The sequence below is a fragment of the Sceloporus undulatus genome, chromosome 6 (assembly GCF_019175285.1).
Source record: "Sceloporus undulatus isolate JIND9_A2432 ecotype Alabama chromosome 6, SceUnd_v1.1, whole genome shotgun sequence".
Taxonomy (NCBI): domain Eukaryota; kingdom Metazoa; phylum Chordata; class Lepidosauria; order Squamata; family Phrynosomatidae; genus Sceloporus; species Sceloporus undulatus.
This window is the reverse complement of record NC_056527.1, coordinates 164248061-164268431: the sequence shown is the minus strand read 5'-3', so window position 1 is coordinate 164268431 and position 20371 is coordinate 164248061. Positions and strand designations below refer to the sequence as shown.

The window sequence follows — 20371 nt, the reverse complement described above, 5'->3', positions numbered from 1 at the left end:
GTCACAGTCATAAAATAAAAATAAAGACATTATCCCTCCTTAGCTTGTAATTACAGCACAATGTAACTTATTAGTGCAATCAGGAACTAATTTGTTATTTTTAATAACTTAGTTCCAAGCTCTGCTAGAGATGCCTGATGACAATTATTGGCCGCCGCAATCTCTGAGTGCATACACAAGCCAAGCTAGGGAACAATTTGCACCCTTTTGCCATTTCAGACATTTCGGACCCTTCACGCACATACACAAACACACATACACATATGTCCCATTCACGCACATATTTCTCTGTGCTCAGTAAAAGAAGCTATCTCTTTCTCTGTGCAAAAGAGGAGGGAGGGCATGGAGTGACCTGGCTATGGCAGAAACAACCAGATATCGCCATCTTTTGTTCAGATCACCCATTCTTTTTTGTTCACAGGTGCTCCACTTTTCCATGCATGCCCTTCTCATACCCTCCAATTCTCCTGGTTTGTCAGAGACAGTTCAAATTAATCCTCTTTTGTCCCACTTTCCCAGCTTCTTTTAAAATGTCTCAGTTTTGCTTTTCTCCTCCCATTTCCCTCAGCCTACTTTCATTGTTGCAAACTAAGGCCCTGTACAAATGGGCAGGAAGGGGCACCAAGACATCGCCCCTTTCTGCCTTGGATCGATGCCATAGCAAATGCATGCCATGGCACCGATCCAGCCTCCATGTTTCCATGTCTGAGAGGGAACCAAACCCTGATCTCCAGAGTTGTAGTCCAACACTCAAACCATTACACCACACTGTCTCACTATTTTTAAGTACATAACTATATATTGTTCACCTTATTTATGTAATGTCAAATCTCACTCTCTCTTTCTCTGCTTCTTTGAGAAACGAAACTCCATCAGTCCTTCTTTCTCAGCTACTTACATCTCCCCTGGCTCACATCCCTTTAATTTTATGCCATTTGCAGTTCATTCTATGAATGATGATGACTTATGGCTTATGGACGTCCTTAGAAATTGATGTGGCTGGGAATTAATTTCAATGTGCATATTTTTCCTCCAACCTGCTGAGATTTATGTTTCTGACTCCCTATTGTAAGAAGTGATCTGCTGAAGCCATCTGTCTTTGCTTTATGATCCCCCTTAAACTTTTATGTTTTCAAGTATGGTCTGGTTATGAGTTAACAATACTGGAAAGATCAATACCTGAATCTGACTGGGAGAAAGCAGACCAAAAAAAGAGGCCTGTCCATAAAAGCGAAGGTAGCTGTAAAATGATTATGGGCTCCATTCTCTCCCCCTCTCTCTCCTGATTTCTCTGCTCCTTGATTTGCACAAAAGCTTATTGTGTATACCTAGAGATCTCTTTAAAGTCTTTATACCTTTACATGTTGTTGTGGCTTTATGGTTCTTCAGGGTATATTTTCACCTGGACACGAGCCAAGCAGCTACTTGTATGCAAGAAACATTTAGTAGGCTGTCGATGTTCAGAAAGCAGAAGACAAGGACTCATTAGAGCTCTCTCTGTGTACATATGCAATGTTAAAGGAATGCCTTCCATAGTTTATGGCAGGCTTGCAGATCCATCAAGCCAAATGTTGCTATGCAGCTTAAGCTAAGCTACTGAGTTCTCCAAGTATGAGTGCTAGATCCAATGACTCCAGAGGTTCACCAACAGGAAAACTCTTGGTCAACTCGGAGAAACTGTGCGTGGAGCTGCAGTAAAATTAAGAGCAGATTTGCCACCCTTTCTGTGGGATGAAGAGGTACCCAGTAATAGTAGGGATGATAATTCTCAATTTTCCCCATGCAGAGGTAAATGGTGTTGGGAAAAATCCATCTATTTTTCTTCAGGAGGAAGAGCCAGCATGGCATAGTGGTTTGAATGTTGGACTAAGACTCTGGAGACCAAGGTTCAATTCCTAGCTTGGCCCATAGAAACCCATTGGTTAACCTTGGACAATTCATATGCTCTCATCCTCAAAGGAAGGCAATGACAAACCTCCTCTGAACAAATCTTGGCAAGAAAACCCTATGTTAGGTTCACCTTACATAAATAAGGAGGGGCAGGAATCCCACTGCAGGTAACAGGAAACTGTATAGCTTTCATTGAAAATGTGCACAGCTTTTCCATCTGACATGTACTGGGCATTGTTTTTTCCACACCTTCCCACTCCTTATCCCCAAAGCTGTGCAGAAATTGTCAGAGGAAGGCTATTTATGGAGATGGACCTCTGCCTGAGTGGCTGTCATGACACATAGCAGAGATCTAGGTGGGACTCAGCTTTATAAACTTCCCTCTTACTAAGCAAAGGTTGCTGGAGGAATGACCAGGGAATGGTTCCTTTTTTTATATCAGAGTTAAAGTACAGTACTTACATTGACCCATGTATAAGTCGGCTCAGGGTTTTTGGGTCAATGTTTTGGCTAAATAACTGGACTTATACATGGGTATATAAAATATGTGTGTCTGTGCTCATGAATGTGTCTGGAAAGGTGTGTTTTGTCTGCCTTGTGTTCTCTCAACAACAGGAGCAAAGATTCGTATTGCAAAGTTGAGCATTCCTACTTGGAATTCTTGCCCCAGCCCTTCTGTTTATTACTTCTTACTGTTGCCTATCCAATTGCTTGCTGTTTATTAACTTCTGTTCCCCAGACTATGGCAAGCCAGCATCCCACAGGCTTTCTCAGTCCCCCTATGCATTGTTACAATCCATACATTATTACTTAATGCATGGATATTCAACCACGCTGGAATTCATTAAAGCGTGAGGCTACTTGCTTCCAACCATACCAGATGAACTCTTGAAACCTTCCTTGTAGTCATCAAATACAGTTGACAAAATAATCATCCCATTTAAATCTATTTGGCCTCTCGGGGGGAACACAAATATACCCACATGGAGCATTAAAAGCAAGCAAGTGACAAGCTGAGCAGAGAGGAGAAGGAGGGGGGGGGGAGGAACCATGCTTTTCAAAACAGTGTTAAGAACAATTTATGATTTGCAAGAATTGGCAATTCCTTTTTGTTTTCCCTCCAGCTCTTATTAATCACGTCTACCTCAGTTGCAAGACTTTAAAGGCCTGTGGTCTCTTCTGACTTAAAGCTGCTTATAACCAGACTCGAGCCCTTCAGCTTAGGATAAAGAAGATAATAAGTCATTACAGAAAAGAAAAGAAGGAGTTCAGGAAGGAACCCACCAGGATGTTCTCCTGCACAAGTGCCCTGCTGAAATTAATGAGATCAACACAAAAGCACTTCAACTCAGGTCTATGTATTTAAACCATTTATACCTCACCTTTCAAAGTCCCTTTCCTTACAATCTACATTTCCTTCCAGACTGCCTAACAGTTCTAGAAAATGTTTGGGTATTCTCTCTCTCTCTCCAGAGTTCATGCCTTGTAATTACTCCTCCTCCGTCCAGTAATGTATCGGAACCTGTGTGAATTGAGGACTATGAGAGGCCAGGGTTTGAATCCTCACTTAGCCATGAAAACCCACTGAGGCTGCATCTGCACTGCAGAAATAATCCATCTTGACACCACTTGAACTGCCATGGATCAATGTTATGGGTTTCTGGGAACTGTAGTTTTGTGAGCCATTTAGCCTTCTCTGTTAGGGCCACAGTAAACCACAGTTTCCAAGATTCCATAGCAGTGAGCCATGGCAGTGTCAAACTGGATTATTTTTGCAGTGAGGATGAAGTCTGAATGATCTTGGGTAAGCCAGACACTCTCTGCTTTAGAGGAAGCCAATGGTAACCCCTCTCTGAACAAGAAAATCCTGCAATAGCTTTGTTTTAGGGTTACTGTAGGTCAGAAATGAAGGCACGCAACACCCAATAATCTAAATATACCTGGTTTTTGACCTGGTTTCTTGCTAACCGTAGTGCTGCCCCAATCTGTATGCTTCTTTTCAACCATGATTTCCTCTCCCTTGAAGTGTGGCTGAGATGTGGTGTGAGCATGATTTCACACCACTTTGTCACCTCCATAAATGCAACATGTGATAAGCTTATGATAATCTGGAGTCCAGGCTTCAATTCCCTGTTTGATATGGGTCACCTTGGGCAAGTCACATGCTCTCAGCCTCTGGGGAACACAATGGCAAACCTCCTCTGAACAAATCCTGGCAAGAAAACCCCATGATAGTGTTGCCATACATTGGAAATGACTAGGAAGGCACACAACAGCAACAACATTAAGTATTCTCAGCCGGTCAGTTCTTAGGCTTTGCTAGACTACAAACCTAAGAGGTTTGCAGGTGTACAGCAGAAGGCAGATGTGTACTCACTTTTTCTCTTTCTCTCCACCAGTATATTCTTATTTTGTCCAAGTCAGCCTTCAAGAGATTGAATTGCTTACTTGCACACACGAATCAAACGTTGTATAGGGAAAATAGAAAATGGGTGATTCTGGATTTAGGTACTTCTGGGTTTCAGATACCTGCCATTCATGCAATGGAACTGGAATGATTAGTAAGTGCTGTTGTTTGGTGCAAAACAAGGGAGCGAGCCCATGATATATATACAGGTTTGTCCCGTAAGCCACATTTCTAAAAAATTAAGTGGTATTTAAATTGATAGTTTCATTCAGCTTTGCGGACAGGTGCAATTATCACTAGAAACAGAATCAAAAATGGCAGGAAGCAAGAACAACAGCAAAACAGTTTCTTTAAGTTGCCTTTAATTAGCTCCAAAGCCATCTTTTTTCTCTCTTTTGGTGAGTGGATTAATCACTGCAGCATGCTGAGTGCTAGCCAGGCTGATAAAATATGTTTTCAAAGGGTTTTGTTCCTCTACTGTTCCTCTGCCTGTCTCCGAGTATTGTTCCTCGCTTCTCCCTTGGTTATTACATCCAATTCTTTTATTAGACATGGTGGGCCCTGCCAGGGTGAGACAGAGCCCCTGAGACTGACCCTAGAAGCAAAATTGGCAGCTGTGTTAATTTCTGCAAGTATGATTCTTGTAGGATGCAGAGAGTGCAGTATTTTTAGATCTTATTTAAGAAATCGTCTGGTTGGTAAGGAGAGATGAAAGTAATGAGAGCCGTGGGAGACACCGTAGGCAGATAATGGACAGGCTGTCCGGCAGAAGATGTGAAAGACAGTCCAGTTTATCAAAGCTTGAGTACAGGGATGTGGAGAAACCTCTTCCTCCCACACCCTGTTTTGGCATCTATTTCTGCTTTCCTGCCTTTCGGTGATAAAGACACTTTTTTGCAAAAGTGGATATGCAGCCATTCTTCTATTAGATGGTTTCTATGGCTACAGTTAGGTAGAATTTATTTGTTTATTAGGCGTTCATTGCATTGCTAAAAAATGTGACTTACCGCTACCATTTTCAATTCGAATTCGGGATACATCCAGATATAATCACATGGATTTTTGCTGCTGATGCCACCAACTGAGTGCAGCCTGGCTAACTTCCAACTAGAATCCTAGCTCAGCAGCCCTCTTTTCGAAACTGGGAAGCTCTGGGCGTTGCAAATTGGCCGGCTGAACTCAGATTCTAATTGGAGATTAGTCAGGATTCACCCGGCTGGCAGCATTGGTGGCAAAATGCATGTGATAATATCCAGATGAATTCGAATTGAAAATGGCAGCAGTAAGTCATGTTTTTTAGCAATGTGATAATCTCCTTAGTTACACTCATAGACCACCTCTTCTTTCCCCAACACGTTTAAAGTGTTGTTATATGCCTTCAAGTCCGACTTATGGTGACCTTATCTTGGTAATATTTACTCAATGGAGAGTTGCCATTGCTTTCTTCTGTGATGGAGATCATATGACTTGCTCAAGGTTACCCAGTGATTTCTTTAAATGGCTAAGCAGGGATTTGAACCCTGGTCTTCTGTAATCATAGGAGTTTATCGCACGGGGCTTGGGGAATGCAACCAGAGTGGAACAGAACGGCGTGGGAAGGGAATGGAATGGGGAAAAATGCATATTACCGTATGGGAGTATGCTGCTGATGCCGCTGGAGGACCCCCAATCCGTTCCCCATCCATCCTACAGCAGCCAATTTTCAAGAACTGTTCAGCATCATTCTTGAAAACAGGCTGCTGTGGGACGGATGAGGAATGGATTGGGGATGTCCAGTGGCATTCTCCCGTGCGCTAAACTTGAGAAAGCTGGTGTATATCATATTCTTCCTCTGTGTAGAACTTTACAGAACAACATAAATGAAACCCAAGAACCAACTCCTGCCCTGACAAAGAAAGGATCCCAGAGTGACCAGACAGCCTTCTTTTCCAGGACATGTCCTCCATTTTGAGCATGACAATGAAGCACAATTTTTATAAATATATACCTTAGTATTTTTAGCTTTTATTTTGTAATGCCCTACATTTTTTTTGAACGCACTACATTTTTCAGTGCCTTGTCCTCCTTTGCGGCTAGAACATCTGGTCACCCTGTCCCTTTCTTAATATTTTTATAATCTGAGTTGACAGAAACAGTTTTAGGAGGGTTGATGTCAACACAGGATGCCTTTGGGTGGCTGCTGATGTCCATTGGCCTTGGTCCAAACACCTGGTTTTGCCTTCTCATTTCCTCACCTATTTTATCTATCAGCAACTGGATCTGGGAAGTTTCCTGCTATGTTAGCCCCCCCCCCCCCAATGCTCCTAAATGGTGTTACATCAGGAGTTCCAGGGGACTGTGGCCAATTAAACATGATATATGGCTTTCCAGATTCAGCAGCTGATAGATACACAGCTGAGGAAATGGGAAAGCCCAACAGGTGTTGGTATCGGTGACCATGGGACCAGTTTAATATGGTCAACTGCTGTCAAGTCAGACTGGAGCATGGAGGACACCTCACTGGAGGCTTCTCAAACATGACATTGGCCTTCAGCCTTAGTTTCTCTTGAAACTGTCTTGCAGTCACACAATTTGTTCAAAAATATATCCATGTTAGTCTGTAGAATCAGTATGTAGAGAGATCTTGTAGCACCTTTGAGACTAACTGAAAGGAAGAAGTTGGCAGCATGAGCTTTCATAGACTTAAGTTTACTTCTTCAGACGCATTTCTCAAATACATTTGAGGAAGTACACTTAAGTCTATGCTCCCAACTTCTTTCTTTAAGTTATAAGTTTATTGCATTGGGCTTGGAGAATGGGAACGGAGTGGAACAGAAGGGGACGGGAAGGGAACGGAACAGGGGGAAAACACATGTTATTGCACAGGAGAACACTGCCAATGTCACCAGGAGTCCCCAATCCGTTCCCCACCTGAAGAATGATTCTGAACAGTTCTTCAAAATTGGCTGCTGTGGGACGGATGGGGAACGGATTGGGGACTCCCAGCAGCATCAGCGGCATTCTCCCGTGTGATAACATGCATTTGCCCCCATTCCGTTCCCTTCTTGTTCCCATCCGTTCCCGTTCTCCAAGGCCTGTGCAATAAACTTATTAGTCTCAAAGGTGCTACAAGTTCTCTCTACATACCAAAGGGTATTCATAAGGTATAATTGTCTCTAACAAAGAAATCACATTGATCATGATTCTTACATATTGGATACAAGTCATTTGGGGATTCTCAGAACAAAGGCTTTCAGAACAAAGCTGAGAACAAAGGTGGATGAGAAAATCCCATAGCGAAGTGAAATTTGATATGAATAGCATTACTGGCAGAGATAGGATGCAAATAGGAATGAATGTAGATGAATCAGCTGAGGCTTCATTAAGAATCATGACTTCAGCTTCTGGTTGCCCTGCGTGTATACATCTACTTATCACAAAAAGGTGTATGATCTATTTCCACACTGTATAGGAACCCAAGAAATATGGAATGATAAACCTGGCACAGCATTCCCATTCCAGAGAATCTTAGCTTTCATTCCATGAAAAAAGTATGTTTTTTGGATGTTATGATGATGACAATAGGATTGGAAATAATATTCGCAACAATCGTATGTGATGGAGCAAATCTGAGGTCATTTTTGGATGTAGGATGCCAAATGCCCATAAAACCAGAAAACATTTCTTTAAAACAAGTTTTTATGGCCTTCAGTTTTGCAGGCCTGTGTTACACAGACCATCAAACATACAAAAAAAGTTCAGCACATCATTCAAAGTCCGCCCTTTTCAATTTCCAGAAGTCTTGCAATTGGTAATGAATCATTCTTCAAGTTTGGAAGCGGCCTACTCACTCACCTAGATTACTGACCAAATGCCTTCTGCCCACACAGGCTATTTCTGGTGCCAGGTGAAAGATGGGGTCCATTTCATGCAAAGCTTAAAAGTACACTCTGAGAGCTTGTAAAAAAAGAGATCTCTTCTCAGTGCCCTGTTATTCCTGGGTCTCTCTAGGACTCTTTGCCGTTGCCTAGTGTCCTGCCATCCTTTGTGTGTCTCCAATTTCACTAGCACAGGCTCAAGCAGCCTCCCAGGGCTCTCTGGAACTGATCCGCAGCCGGTCAGCTGAGAATGCCTGTCAAGTGCCCAGGCTCAGTTTGCCCTCCCCTCCTTCTCCGTTGGGTTTGCCCAAGGGAGGATCTGAGGTCCTTGCTCTCACTGCTTTTCCTCTCTTTGCCATTGCCACCCACCCTGCACGCCTCCAGCCGTGCACCGAACACCAAGACCTTTTGCAGAGCGCTTTGCTTAATCCCTGGGATTCTTTATATAGGAATTAATCTTTCGTCACAGTGGGGGAGCACCGCTGTGAGAGATGGGAGACCGGGGCGGGGTGTTTGTGTGGTGTGTATACATTTATCTCTTGCGTGGAGGTCTAGAATTGCATTGCTTTGATTTTTCACTCTCTCCTGGTATGGGTTTAGCTTCCCTTGGGACAGGGGCTAGAAAAGCAACTTGGTAAAATCCTCTCTATTGGAGTTGCATGGTCTGCTTCTACTTAGAGGGAGGCAAGGGAGCATAGCAGCATGGCTGAGCAAGAAGGTAGTGGCTTGCAGGTTCTTCTTTCTACTCTTCAGGTAAGAGGATTTCAGATTAGTTGGAGAGAACCCTCTTGTATTGGCTCTTTGTCTGGTTTCCTTCCTTCCTTCCTTCCTTCCTTCCTTCCTTCCTTCCTTCCTTCCTTCTTTCCTTCCTTCCTTCCTTCTCTCTCTCTCTTGCAAGACAAGCCATGTCAACTGTACAGAAGTTCCTGCTTTGATATACGAAGATACTCAACTGCATGGAAAATGAGTGTAGATCAAAGCTATTGTGGTCACGCTGGGTGCATAAAATGAGGCTGAGCTACGAACCAGGAAGTCTGGTTTCAAATCTCGTCTCAACTACGAACTTATCAGCTGGTTTGCTTAGGCAGACTTCTGACTCTCAACTTCAGCCCTCTAATGGCAACAGGGGGATAATGATGAGGCTCTGACTTGCAGGGTTGTTGTGTGGTTTGTGTCGATCGTGTTCGCCAAGTGCTTTGAACATATAGAAGAGCTATCTAAGTATGAAGTGATATTATAATCACATTCAGTTTTATTTTTCAACCAACCCTGTTGATTTTAAATTTTTTCCAGGTTCTATTGCTGATAAAGAATGTTTAAACAATGAATGATTATATTTTCTTCTAAAAAATCCATATTTAGCATCCTTCAACTTTTTTATTTAAAAAATACAGTAAGCATTCTTGTTAACTGGACGGCAAGTCTGGATTTAGAACCAAACGGAATGGATTTTTGTACATTTTGTTCCAGATACTTGAAGACAGCCGCACTGTTTAGAACCTTGCAATAGAATAGGAAACATTAGGTTATCTATCCTGTGCCCCTGAGAATTTAAAAGGAAACTGAATTTTCCATAGGATTTTACTCCGTGGGAACTGAGGACCAGGTGTGATGCTAAGTGATTCCTATGTATTGATTACTATTGAGCTTGCTAGATTCTCTGGCATCAGAGGCTGTGTCCAAATGGGTCAAATATCATATCCTGTCCTCCATCCTCACTTGAAGGTAGTCTGGGCCCAATCTCCAGTTCTGGTAGGAACTGTCTGGATGATCTATGGACCGTTCTCTTTATTGGGAGAAATGTGGGATATAAAAATATAATAATAATAATAATAATAATAATAATAATAATAATAATAATAATCAAGGTTTTTAAAATGTTACCTTTTGCCCCTTCTGGAGCCCTCCAGAGGGATGGCAGGTGGCTGTTTGCAACACTTCCCACTGTACCATCTGCTGCTGCTGCAACCATCATGAATGGTGCCCTCTGAGGTCAGGTTGAGGCTGGGTACCTTATGGAGTGATCCGTGGTGGCAATGGTGATGGCACAGTGAAGTGAACAGTTGTCTGCCATTCCTCAAAAGTGCCAGGTAATGGGAAGATGTTGGGGCAGCTTTGGGTCCAGAATCCTCTGGGCTGCTCCTGGAATATTCTGGCCTGGATCTGTAGGTGTTGGGAAATGAATGGTGAAATACCATTTGCACTTAAAGCAATGGAAGAGGATTATTATTTGTGGAATGCTAATGCATCATATGTAAGGTATGAATGACCAATATGGTAACAAACAGACTACAGCAGGGCTTTAACAAGGACAGGGCTGAAGCAAAATGCACACCGGTTTTGGGGCTCATTTATGCCCTCATCAAAAGCTGAGCCCTAGATTTGCATCCTCACATAACACCATGGCTTTTTCTGACATGACGTGTTAGTAGCTGCATAATATAAAATGATATCATTTTAAAAACTTGTTAGCTCTGGGCACCATGGCTTGATTTAAAATGGCAATCAAAAGTGGTGATTTAAAATGGCGGTGATATACTCTCTGTCTTTGAAAGTCTATAAACAGAAGTTGGATGGGCATCTTTCAGGAGTGCTTTAGTCGTACATTCTTGCATAGCAGAGGGTTGAACCAGATGGCACTTGTGGTCCTTTCCAATTTCCATAGTTTCTATGGTTCTATGGAAAGGAAGCAGAAAACTCCAGAAAACAGAACATGCTCCCAGATAAGAAGATCAAAAAACAGGGGAGGCCCAGAAAAGACAGTTAAAAACACTAGGAATTATTGCAAATGAGTACAGCTCTGTAGTAGCAGACCTGCTCCAAAAGAAGGTCCCTACTTTAATTTCCATCACCTCCAATAAAAAATAATCCAGCAGCAGGTGCTAGGAGAGACCTTTGCCTGAGTCATAGGAACATAGGAAGGTGTCTTATACTTTGAATCCTTTCGCACTACACAAATATAGTGATATGTGATTCCACTATAATCACCATGGCGTCTGTCCATGGAATCCAGGGATTTGTAGTTTGGTGAGGAACTATGACTCTTTGGCTCTTTGGCTGAGGACTCCAAATGCTCCTCACTAAACTCCTAATCCTAGGATTCCATAGAACAGAAACAGGGCAGTTAAGATGCTACAGGAAAAGAGACAATTGAAGGGTATTCATCTCCTTCTGCTCCTGCCCTACATTTTTGTTAACTTAAAGGCACTGTTGTAATAGTGCAACAAGTCACTGAGACCATGAAGTTTTGCAGTTAGATTTTTGCATCAGGCCTGGGAAGACTTAGGTTCAAATTCCCAGTCATTTGACAGCTTTGGGTCAATTGGTCCCTCTCAGTTTAATCTACCTCTTCGATGGATGCAACGGAGCAGAAAAACCTTATATTCTAGTCTACGCTAGAGGTAAAAGGACAGAATAAAAATGTAATGCATAAAATAATAATATTGATGTTTCCCCTGATTTTAAAAACATTTCCTTAATGGAAAAGAAAAAAATGGAGTTGAGAAGTAAAGCAGTTTAATTTCTGGAACGCTTCGTGAAAAATTTCACTCTGTGGCGAGGCTAAGAAATCTCTCTTTTCAAAGCGAGAGAAGCAATTAATGGTTGTGTATTAGCAATATCATGTGGCAGAGAAATGTGGATGGCATGCAAAAATAAAGAGCTAAAGGCTTCAAAGAAGACCTGCATAGAGATGTCAGTGTGGTAGATGAACCCCTTTGAACTGTTCCTTCTCTTGATTTTTATTGGCACAAAGGGCTTGCATTTGCACTGCTTCCTTCATTGAAATCGAGTTCATGTTTCATGTTTCTTTTCTTAGTTAACATTTCATGCATCTTGACTATACCCCTACTCCCTTCCTATACTTTTTTTGGCCAGGACCTACAATGACCACAGTCTAGGAGATATGAGGCTACACTTTTGACTGGGCCAATACCTCTGGCCCACTGTGTCCATATGGAGCATCATTCTGGATCACTAGAAGAAAAAATACATCAAAATGCACAGGCATTCTCAGTTCTTCAGTACAGCACTGATATTTCCTGTGTATAGAAAACCATTATATCAAGGAAAAGGGTTGAAACTAACCTTTGTTCTACTCATTTTTTAAAAAAGGAAGGTATATGAATGTCCTCTTCATGGTGGATCTTTCCCTGAGAGGTGCTATCCAGTTTTGGGTAATATATTTAAGAATACAGTCGCCCCTCCGTTTTTGCAGGGATCCGTTCCAGATGTGAAAACGGAAACTCACATATATTCAAGCCCCATTGAATAGCTGCACATGCCATTTTAACCAATGGGGCTTTGTCTCTTCATGCTACTCTCCCCAGAAGTAGGAATGCTAACTTGGGGATTCTAAGACGTGTCGTCTAAAAAATAACCTCTCAAGGCTCTTATTGACAGTGCGAATTGTTCAATGGTAGAAGAGACTGACTCAAGAGGTGATAGACCTTCTTTTGTTAGATGTCTTCAAGGAGAGGTTGAAAAGCTAAATATCAGGGAGCTTTCTGACTTAGGGGTTTAAATATGAAATCGACCATTTTGATTGTGTTTTTGCACAATATAACCCTTCTTTTGCTGCCAGGTCAACATTTCCCCCTTTAAAACATGACTTTTTGAAACCCCCAAAATATTAAATCAATATTTTAAATGGCATTTTAAAACCTCTGTGGCCGTGTCATGAGAAAAATAGTATCTGGTGATTGAGCCAGAGGTCTTTCATGCTAAACAATTATACCATGTTGGTATTATTTTTTAAGTACCATAGCTCCATTTTTACAAAATCATGGATTTGTAGTTTAGTGAAGCACCAGAACTCTTTGGTAGGGAATTCTACATACCTCCCAAAACAACGAATCCCAGGATTCCATCACATGAAATATTAGTGGTTTCAAAATGCTACATATGTTTAGTGTATAAGAAATCAGAAACTGAGTCCGCTATAGCACTGGATGGATGATGGGTGTTTGGGTAACATCATTTCTCCTTTTCAGTTCTTCAGAATAGTTCGATGTGCAGGGATTGCGAATGACTACTTGTGGTCTTATGCACAAGAAGGGGGGGATAGTCTCATTTTTAGACTTGTGTGTTAAATTAAAAGAAAATGCCAGAGCAAGACTCCTATTCTGTGATTTGTTGTTTTTATTTGCTAGCAAGTGGGCTTCAATTTATGGCGACTCTATGAATGAGAGGCTTCCAAGACACCTTGCCATGCTCAGGTCCTGCAAAGTCATGGCCATGAATTTCTTATTGTAGTTCAGTTTACCTCTCATCCTACTGCCTTCCACTTTACAAAACATTACTGTCTTTTCCAGTGAGTCATGTCATCTCATGATATATCCAAAGAATGATAGTCCACTTCAGTAATTTTGGCTTCCAGTGAGCGTTTAGGCTTGATTTGTTCTTGGATCCATTTATGTGTCTTTTTGGTGCTCCGTGAATATCTGTAGGACTCTCTTCGGGCATCATATTTTGAATGAACTGAGTTTTTACCTGTCAAATTTCTCCACTGCTCAGATTTTACATCCACACTGAGAGATCAGAAATACTATTGCATATGATACTGACCTCGGTATTCAGTTATATATATTTACATTGGCTAATAATAATGTGAAGTGATAGGAAGTGACAAATTAAAATCAATCAATGTATGAATCAAGTTGGAAACTTGTCAACAAAAAGGGGCAACTCTATTTAATTCATTTATGTCCTGCTTTCCTCTCAATAATGGGACTCGAGGTGGCTAATAACATATTTAAAACAATACAAAATCCAAATATTGGTGGGCTGAAACTCCAAGCATTCCTCACCACTGGCTATGCAGGCTCATGCTGATAGGAGTAACACTAACCTTTGGAGGGCACAGCTACCGACTCATGGCTCTTTCTCCATACCAATTTAAATTTACAAGTTCCCTGGGATAGATAAGATATGATAAGATAAGTTGAGATAAGATAAGGGCCTTTTTGGTGATGGTGGTGGTGGTGGTGTATGTCTTCAGGTCATTTTCATCTCATGGTAAATCTAAGGCAGACCTATTGTGGGACTTTCTTGGCAAGGTTTGTTCAGAGGGGGTTTGCCATTGCCTTCCTCTGAGGCTGAGAGTGTGTGACATGGCCGAGGTCACCCTGGGGGTTTCATGGAAGAGTGGGGATTTGAATCCTGGTCTGGTGTCCTAGACCAATGCTTAAACCACTGCACCACATTGTCTTTACCCAGTGTATTTTCCTGACAGTCTTGTGGAATTGCAGAATGCACACAGCTCTGGTCACATCAAGGTATTAAGCTGCTGGATACGAGATGCTAGAGAGGAATAAGAGAGAAAATCTTCAGACTCTGTGAAATGCTCAGGAACATCTGGCTGTGGCCTGTGAGAAACAAAACATATCTTTGATCTGAGCAAAACTCTTATGTTCCCAATTTGTGCATACAATGCACAACAAATATAATGCCACATCCTATCTCTGTCTGTCTGTCTGTCTGTCTGTCTGTCTGTCTGTCTGTCTTTCTATCTATTGCTAGCTGTGCCTTCATAAATGATGTCAACAGGAGAAAGAGGTGTTCTCTGCAAGACAAGCCCCCCAGCTGATATGTATCAAATATGTAACTCCTTTTGCTATATTGGATTTCTTTTGACAAACTGCCTAGAGAAAAGATCTCAAGTTCTTACCTCCCCAGTGGTAAAACATGGCTATTTCTAGTCCAGCATCCAAACCACTACACCACATTAGCTCCTGATTTAGGGCTAGATAAGATTAAATTAACAGCAATATAACTTCATCATGTGTCAGAAGGTGGGGGTGGAAACATCCGAAAGAGATAAGGCTGGCATGAGAGTTGGCCTGGTCACCATCCCGTATCTATCCAAAAGGCTTGCACTTGGTTCAGGATACCTTAGTCCTCCTTGTTCCTGGATCCCTCTTTTTCTCTCTCTCTTGGCACCGCATGCTGAATGTTGATTCTGGATTTAATTCTTCTCTTGAAATTGCACACATTTCCCAGAGGCCCCAACCTCTGGATACAGATTGCACTCATTTATCGTTGGCACTTTCCAGGACAGCTGGCAAGTTTCAAGTTGAACTCTGTCCCAGAGTTGGCAAGGTTGACAACAAGCTACAATTCAAAAAAAGAAGAGGTGAAAATCATGTGCTGATGGAAGAATTGTGTCAGTGGGAGGAGGCCAAGGGAGGGCTGGATTCCTGTCTGCATGATGCTGGTGCCTAGCAGGCAACACAACACACACATCTCCTGTTTGGCAACCTAATACTCCTCCTCCCTGCTTCGTGAAGTTATTTTGCCAGTCTCAGGCTGTTCTCATACAGTAGTCAGGGAGAAAAACCCTCACAACAGCCTTCCCCCAATCTCAGGTGTGTATCCCCACTGTCTGGGGATAATGGGTTGTAGCCCAACGCATCTTCAGTGGACCAGCTTGTGCAAGGCTGCTACACAACTAGATGAGTTAGGGATGAATGGACTTGCAGTCTTACTGAAATCATCAGATGATATATTTCACATGCGAGACTGCTTGGCATTTCCAGATGTACTGGAATCAATACCTATCATTCCTAGCCAGTACGACTTTGGCCATATTGTCTGAGGATGATGGGTTTTTTAGTCACATACATCTGGAAGACAGGTTGGGGACACTGCTTTTGCCTATAGAAAAGCAGAAGGGAGAAGACTACTTTGCAGTACTGTATTTTCTCTGAGACACCAGTTTTATCCACGCAAGGTTTAGAGTCGAACCGTCTCTGTTCATGAGAAATAATCCCATTCCCTATTTCTGATCTTGATACTCATCAGGAAAATAGTTGTTTTGCCTCTGGTTTTGCTTTGACCAATGCCTTGTTTAAACATTATCAGCATACATTATTCTCATTCATTAGTCCTCCGTCCCTAGGAGTTAAAATCTTTTGAGTGTGTAATAAGGATTGCCAGATTCTGTTGACGCAAATGTGGGGATATAATTTGAAAACTGTGCAAATTATTATAATGATGCAAATCACTTTAGCTTGCATTCTAATTATGCACATTAGGCACATTAACTGGTCAAGCATATTAATTATTATTATTATTTGCAGCATGCTTCAACAATCACACTAATTTTTATAGTTATAACTGATCTGAAAGAACCAGCAGAGAGTGATGTTTAAAATGCTGGACTTTGGAAAAGGCGACCCAAGTTTAAATCTCTGCTGGGGCATGGAATTTAACATGTGATCTTGGGCAACAACTACCTCTCAGCAAGCATACCTTACATTCCTAGACTGCATCTTGTAGAGGGGTGGGATATAATTATATTATTATTATATGGCTGGCATCTTCAGAGTCTCATTTAACTTTCTTTAATTTCTTATTTATTTTTAAAAAATTAAAAAAATAGAATACATCAACATCACATAGAGGGAAAAAACAACACAACATAATACAATTACATAAACTACATAAGATATCCAACTTTCAGTGCAAAGTCTGAATTAATCATGTCAATAAAACTTCAGGGAAAACCCATCAATAGAACCTTAATCCAAGTCTATGCTCCAACTACAGAGGCAGACGAAGAAGAAACTGGAAAGTTCTGCGCTGGAGTCCAGGAGGAAATTGATCACACACCGAAACAAGATTTCTTGTTAATCATAAGTGATTAGAATGCAAAAGAGGAAACAGAGTAGAATCAAAGATTGTAGGGGAATCTGGCCTAGAGTCAAAAAATGAAGCAGGAGAACAAATGACAGAATTTTGCAAAGCCAAGAATTTGTTCACTGCAAGCACTTCAGTGAGTGGCATCTGACCTGGGAGTCTCATCATCTGGCACTATTTTGTTGCTTTCATTTTCATGGTAAAGGGTTTTCATGGTAAAGGATTTGTAAAGGAGGTTAGCTGTGCTTCCCTCTGCAGAGTACAGTAAGTCCTCCATACTCATGGATTTTGCATCCACAGATTCAAACATCCATGGTTTGAAAGTATTCATACCCCCCCCCAAAAAACCCCCCAAATCTTGATTTTGCCATTTTATATAAGGAACATAATTATATGACAACATTGTATATAATGGGACTTGAGCATCCACGGATTTGGGTATCCACAGGGTGTCTAAACCCAAGTGGATACCAAGGACCCACTGTACTAACCAATGTTAGGAGATGATCGCATGGGATAGATGTGGGATCTAAAACTCAAAGCTGGATCCTATAGCATTGCTCCATGGCCAAACAGTAGGCAGCCTGTATGCAACCTGGGCTTATGCAGCTTTTCACGAATGGGATTTTCAGTCTAATAAACTATATATTGGATAGCAATGCATGGTTTATGCAAATTTCTTTTCCATCTCTTCCACCCACTGCATTTCTGAATATATAAAATGCAGGAGAAATCAAAACTGACAAATTCACCTGCCCAGGCACAGGGCTTTAGACTGCGTAGCTCTTCAAAGTCTTGATTTGAATCCTTGTGCATTCAACCATGTTACTGTTAAATGAAGGTAGCCACCTCTATTTTTCTGACAGGTTCCTTTTCTGTGTGGCAGGCAGGTACAACATGCAGTGTGCTGAGATGTGGCAGTGGATCCTGTCCTAGGGTGCCCAGCATTGCCAACCCTTGATGTTCTGTTCCACTACACAGATACATTCTCTCTCTCTTTCTCTCTGCAAAACATAACGTCAACCATGTGCTAATTTTTCAAATGTCAGGAGGGTTATGGGTTTTCTTCTGTCGGCAGAGGTCCGGGCACATCTAAGAGCCACATCTTAGAGTCATAGAATCTTATAGCTGGAAGGAATTGCCTCTACCATGCAAGAATACACCACTAATGTTATTAGCTGCCTTATGTCCCACTTTGGAAGAAAGGTGGGATAAAAATAAAATAAAATAAAATACATTACTCCTGATAGATGGTCCTCCAACCTCTGTTTAAATACCTCCAAGGAAGGGAAGGCCACCACTCTCCAAGGCACTGTCAAACAGCTCTTAATGTCAAGAAGTTCTTCCTAATGTCTAGGCAGAATCTCTTTTCTTGTCATTTGAATCCATTGTTTCATGTTCTTGTCTCCGAAGCAGCAGAAAACAAGCTCCTTCCATCTGCTACATGACATCTCTTCAGATATTTAAAAATAGCTATCATATCACCTCTCAATATTCTCTTCTGCTCTAGTCTCAAATCGAGTCCAAAAAGCTATAGCCCAGGGAAAGCTGTCCCTTTGCACAAGCTGGCTCAAAACCTCCCCGAACGCACATAATTGTCCCATTTGTTTCTACCAAGGCAATTTGTCTCCCTAATGGAAGAATAGAGCACAAAGAAAGGCAGCTCAGTTTGCTTGGCCTCCTATGACTTCAGCCATTCAGCATTTTAATCACAGGAGAAGGTCAAATGCACAAAGCTCCCCTTGCTGGCTGATGTCCTGCTGTCCATCGGTGGTTCGGACAGATGGAAGCTCAAATGCCAAAGCAACAGCATATGTCCTTCCCACTATTTCCTCCCAAGCCCAGCCATCCTTCCTGTTAAAACTGGCACAAAACAGCTTCCTTTTTAAAAGCAGGATACTGAACCTATATGATGGCAACCTCCATTCCAAATGCTGTGCTTGGATTAACTACTCTTGGTTTTCAACTTTAAAGTTTAAACATTGCTATTGCCTTCCCCTGAGGCTGAGAGAGTGTAACTTGCCTAATGTCACCCAGTGGGTTTTACGACGGAGCTAGGAATTGAACCATTTTCTCTAGAATCATAGTCCAATACTCAAACTACTATGCCACACAGGGAAAATTAAGGCAATTGAATATGGTTGTCCTTGCAATGCAGCAACACAGCCTTCTTCAAACAGTATCATGAGGATGTTCAATGAAACATGGTGTCTAATGGTGGAACCAAAGTTTTTTAAACTGTTGGGCCTTGTGGGCATCCTTTGGACACCACTTCAGGCAGCAGAATGGGCCAGTAGTTTTTCAGTTGATCCTTGGACAGTAATGATCCCCTATGCATCAAAGATAACTCAATAAATGGTATGATGTCACAGTGCATTTAATCCATCATATTTAGTGTGTGGTTACAGAGGGCAAGTAAAATCAGTTAAGAACAAGAGCAAAGGTGGGTGAAAGAATAAAGAGACGAAGAGTTTTGCAAAAAGTATTCTGCACATACACACACACACACACAAACACAAACTGAGGAGAAAAGGTGAACACTTTTTGGCACTGCCAGAAATGTATTTTAAAAGAATCATAAAAAGCCCCAGTTTAGCATTGCTAAACAGCACTGCATAACAACTATATACACTTGGGAAAAGAGTAAATGCTGTTGCATGCACAGTGACTCCCAATTATAAACAAACAGTGAAATCAAATATCAACAAGTAGAAAAGATTGGAACATTCTGAGACTATCTGAAAGCACTGAAAAGCAACAGTTTCAGAGAATCTATGGGAGACCCTCTGAGAACAACTGTATCTCATCACTGACCTGCTGCCCACATATTTCCATGCTCCCCCATCTGCCAGTATGTCCCTCTCTGGCACACAGGATGGACTTTCATTCATTTAGCCCATTCCACAGCCCACCAGATCATTAGTGTGGACAGGTGCGCATAGCCTGTCCATGAGGCAAGCTCTTCCAATGGGACAAGTGGAGGATTGTTTTGCCTCTTAGTTGAAGATAAAGAATGCAGCCCATGGGTGTGGAGTCTGGCAAATGCCCTGGGTCTTAGAAGATGTTTTCAAAAGAGCAAGCATATATTGCATTGCTTCCTCTAAGTGAAAATATGTGTGTCCATGTGTGACAGGGTGGGGCTGGGAATTCCAGGAGCTCTCCTCATTGTTTCCCCTACAAGAGCGGTGAAAATTGTGTGACTTATTGCCAGAATGCAGTCTATGATGTCCCTATACCCTGCATCTTAAAAAAAGAGAAGCTTTTTAGGGCCCCAAATTGACAGGTTTCATGGCTTGGCCATGTGAACCCACTTGGTAACCATGAGCAAGTCACACTGTCTCAGCCTCAGAGGATGGCAATGGCAAACCTCCTCTGAAGAAAGCCACCTGGAGAGGGCACACTTTTATCATTAATGGATGAAACTCCCTCAACCCAAAGGTCATAACTAGAAGTGACTGGAATGTCAATGTCGGTTCTGCAAAAATTGACGTGAGTTGCCTGTATGGGTTGGGAGGTCCCCAAAATGTCCCTCAGACCTTCTGTCTGTGCAACCTCAATGAGTTCAGAAAAAAGGAAGATG

General features: G+C 41.8%; 1 protein-coding gene and 1 long non-coding RNA gene across 3 annotated transcripts in view; one reads left to right on the top strand and one right to left on the bottom strand.

Annotated features, from left to right (window-relative positions):
* The first annotated feature begins 8689 nt into the window (after positions 1-8689).
* AGBL1 (AGBL carboxypeptidase 1) overlaps positions 8690-20371 on the top strand; it is a 308675-nt gene continuing 296993 nt past the window's right edge. The window contains exon 1 of the mRNA XM_042471034.1: positions 8690-8907. Within this exon, the coding sequence (XP_042326968.1) occupies positions 8857-8907 (51 nt within the window). The 5' untranslated portion in view covers positions 8690-8856. The remainder of the gene's footprint in view (positions 8908-20371) is intronic.
* Positions 13295-19753, bottom strand: LOC121932424. Of its 2 annotated transcripts, none has more exons than XR_006104350.1 (3): positions 19606-19753; positions 15045-15264; positions 13295-14519 (listed from the first exon to the last, which is right to left on the bottom strand). It is a non-coding gene; the product is annotated as an uncharacterized LOC121932424 (long non-coding RNA). The 2 variants fall into 2 exon arrangements; XR_006104349.1 differs by having other exon boundaries at positions 13295-14454.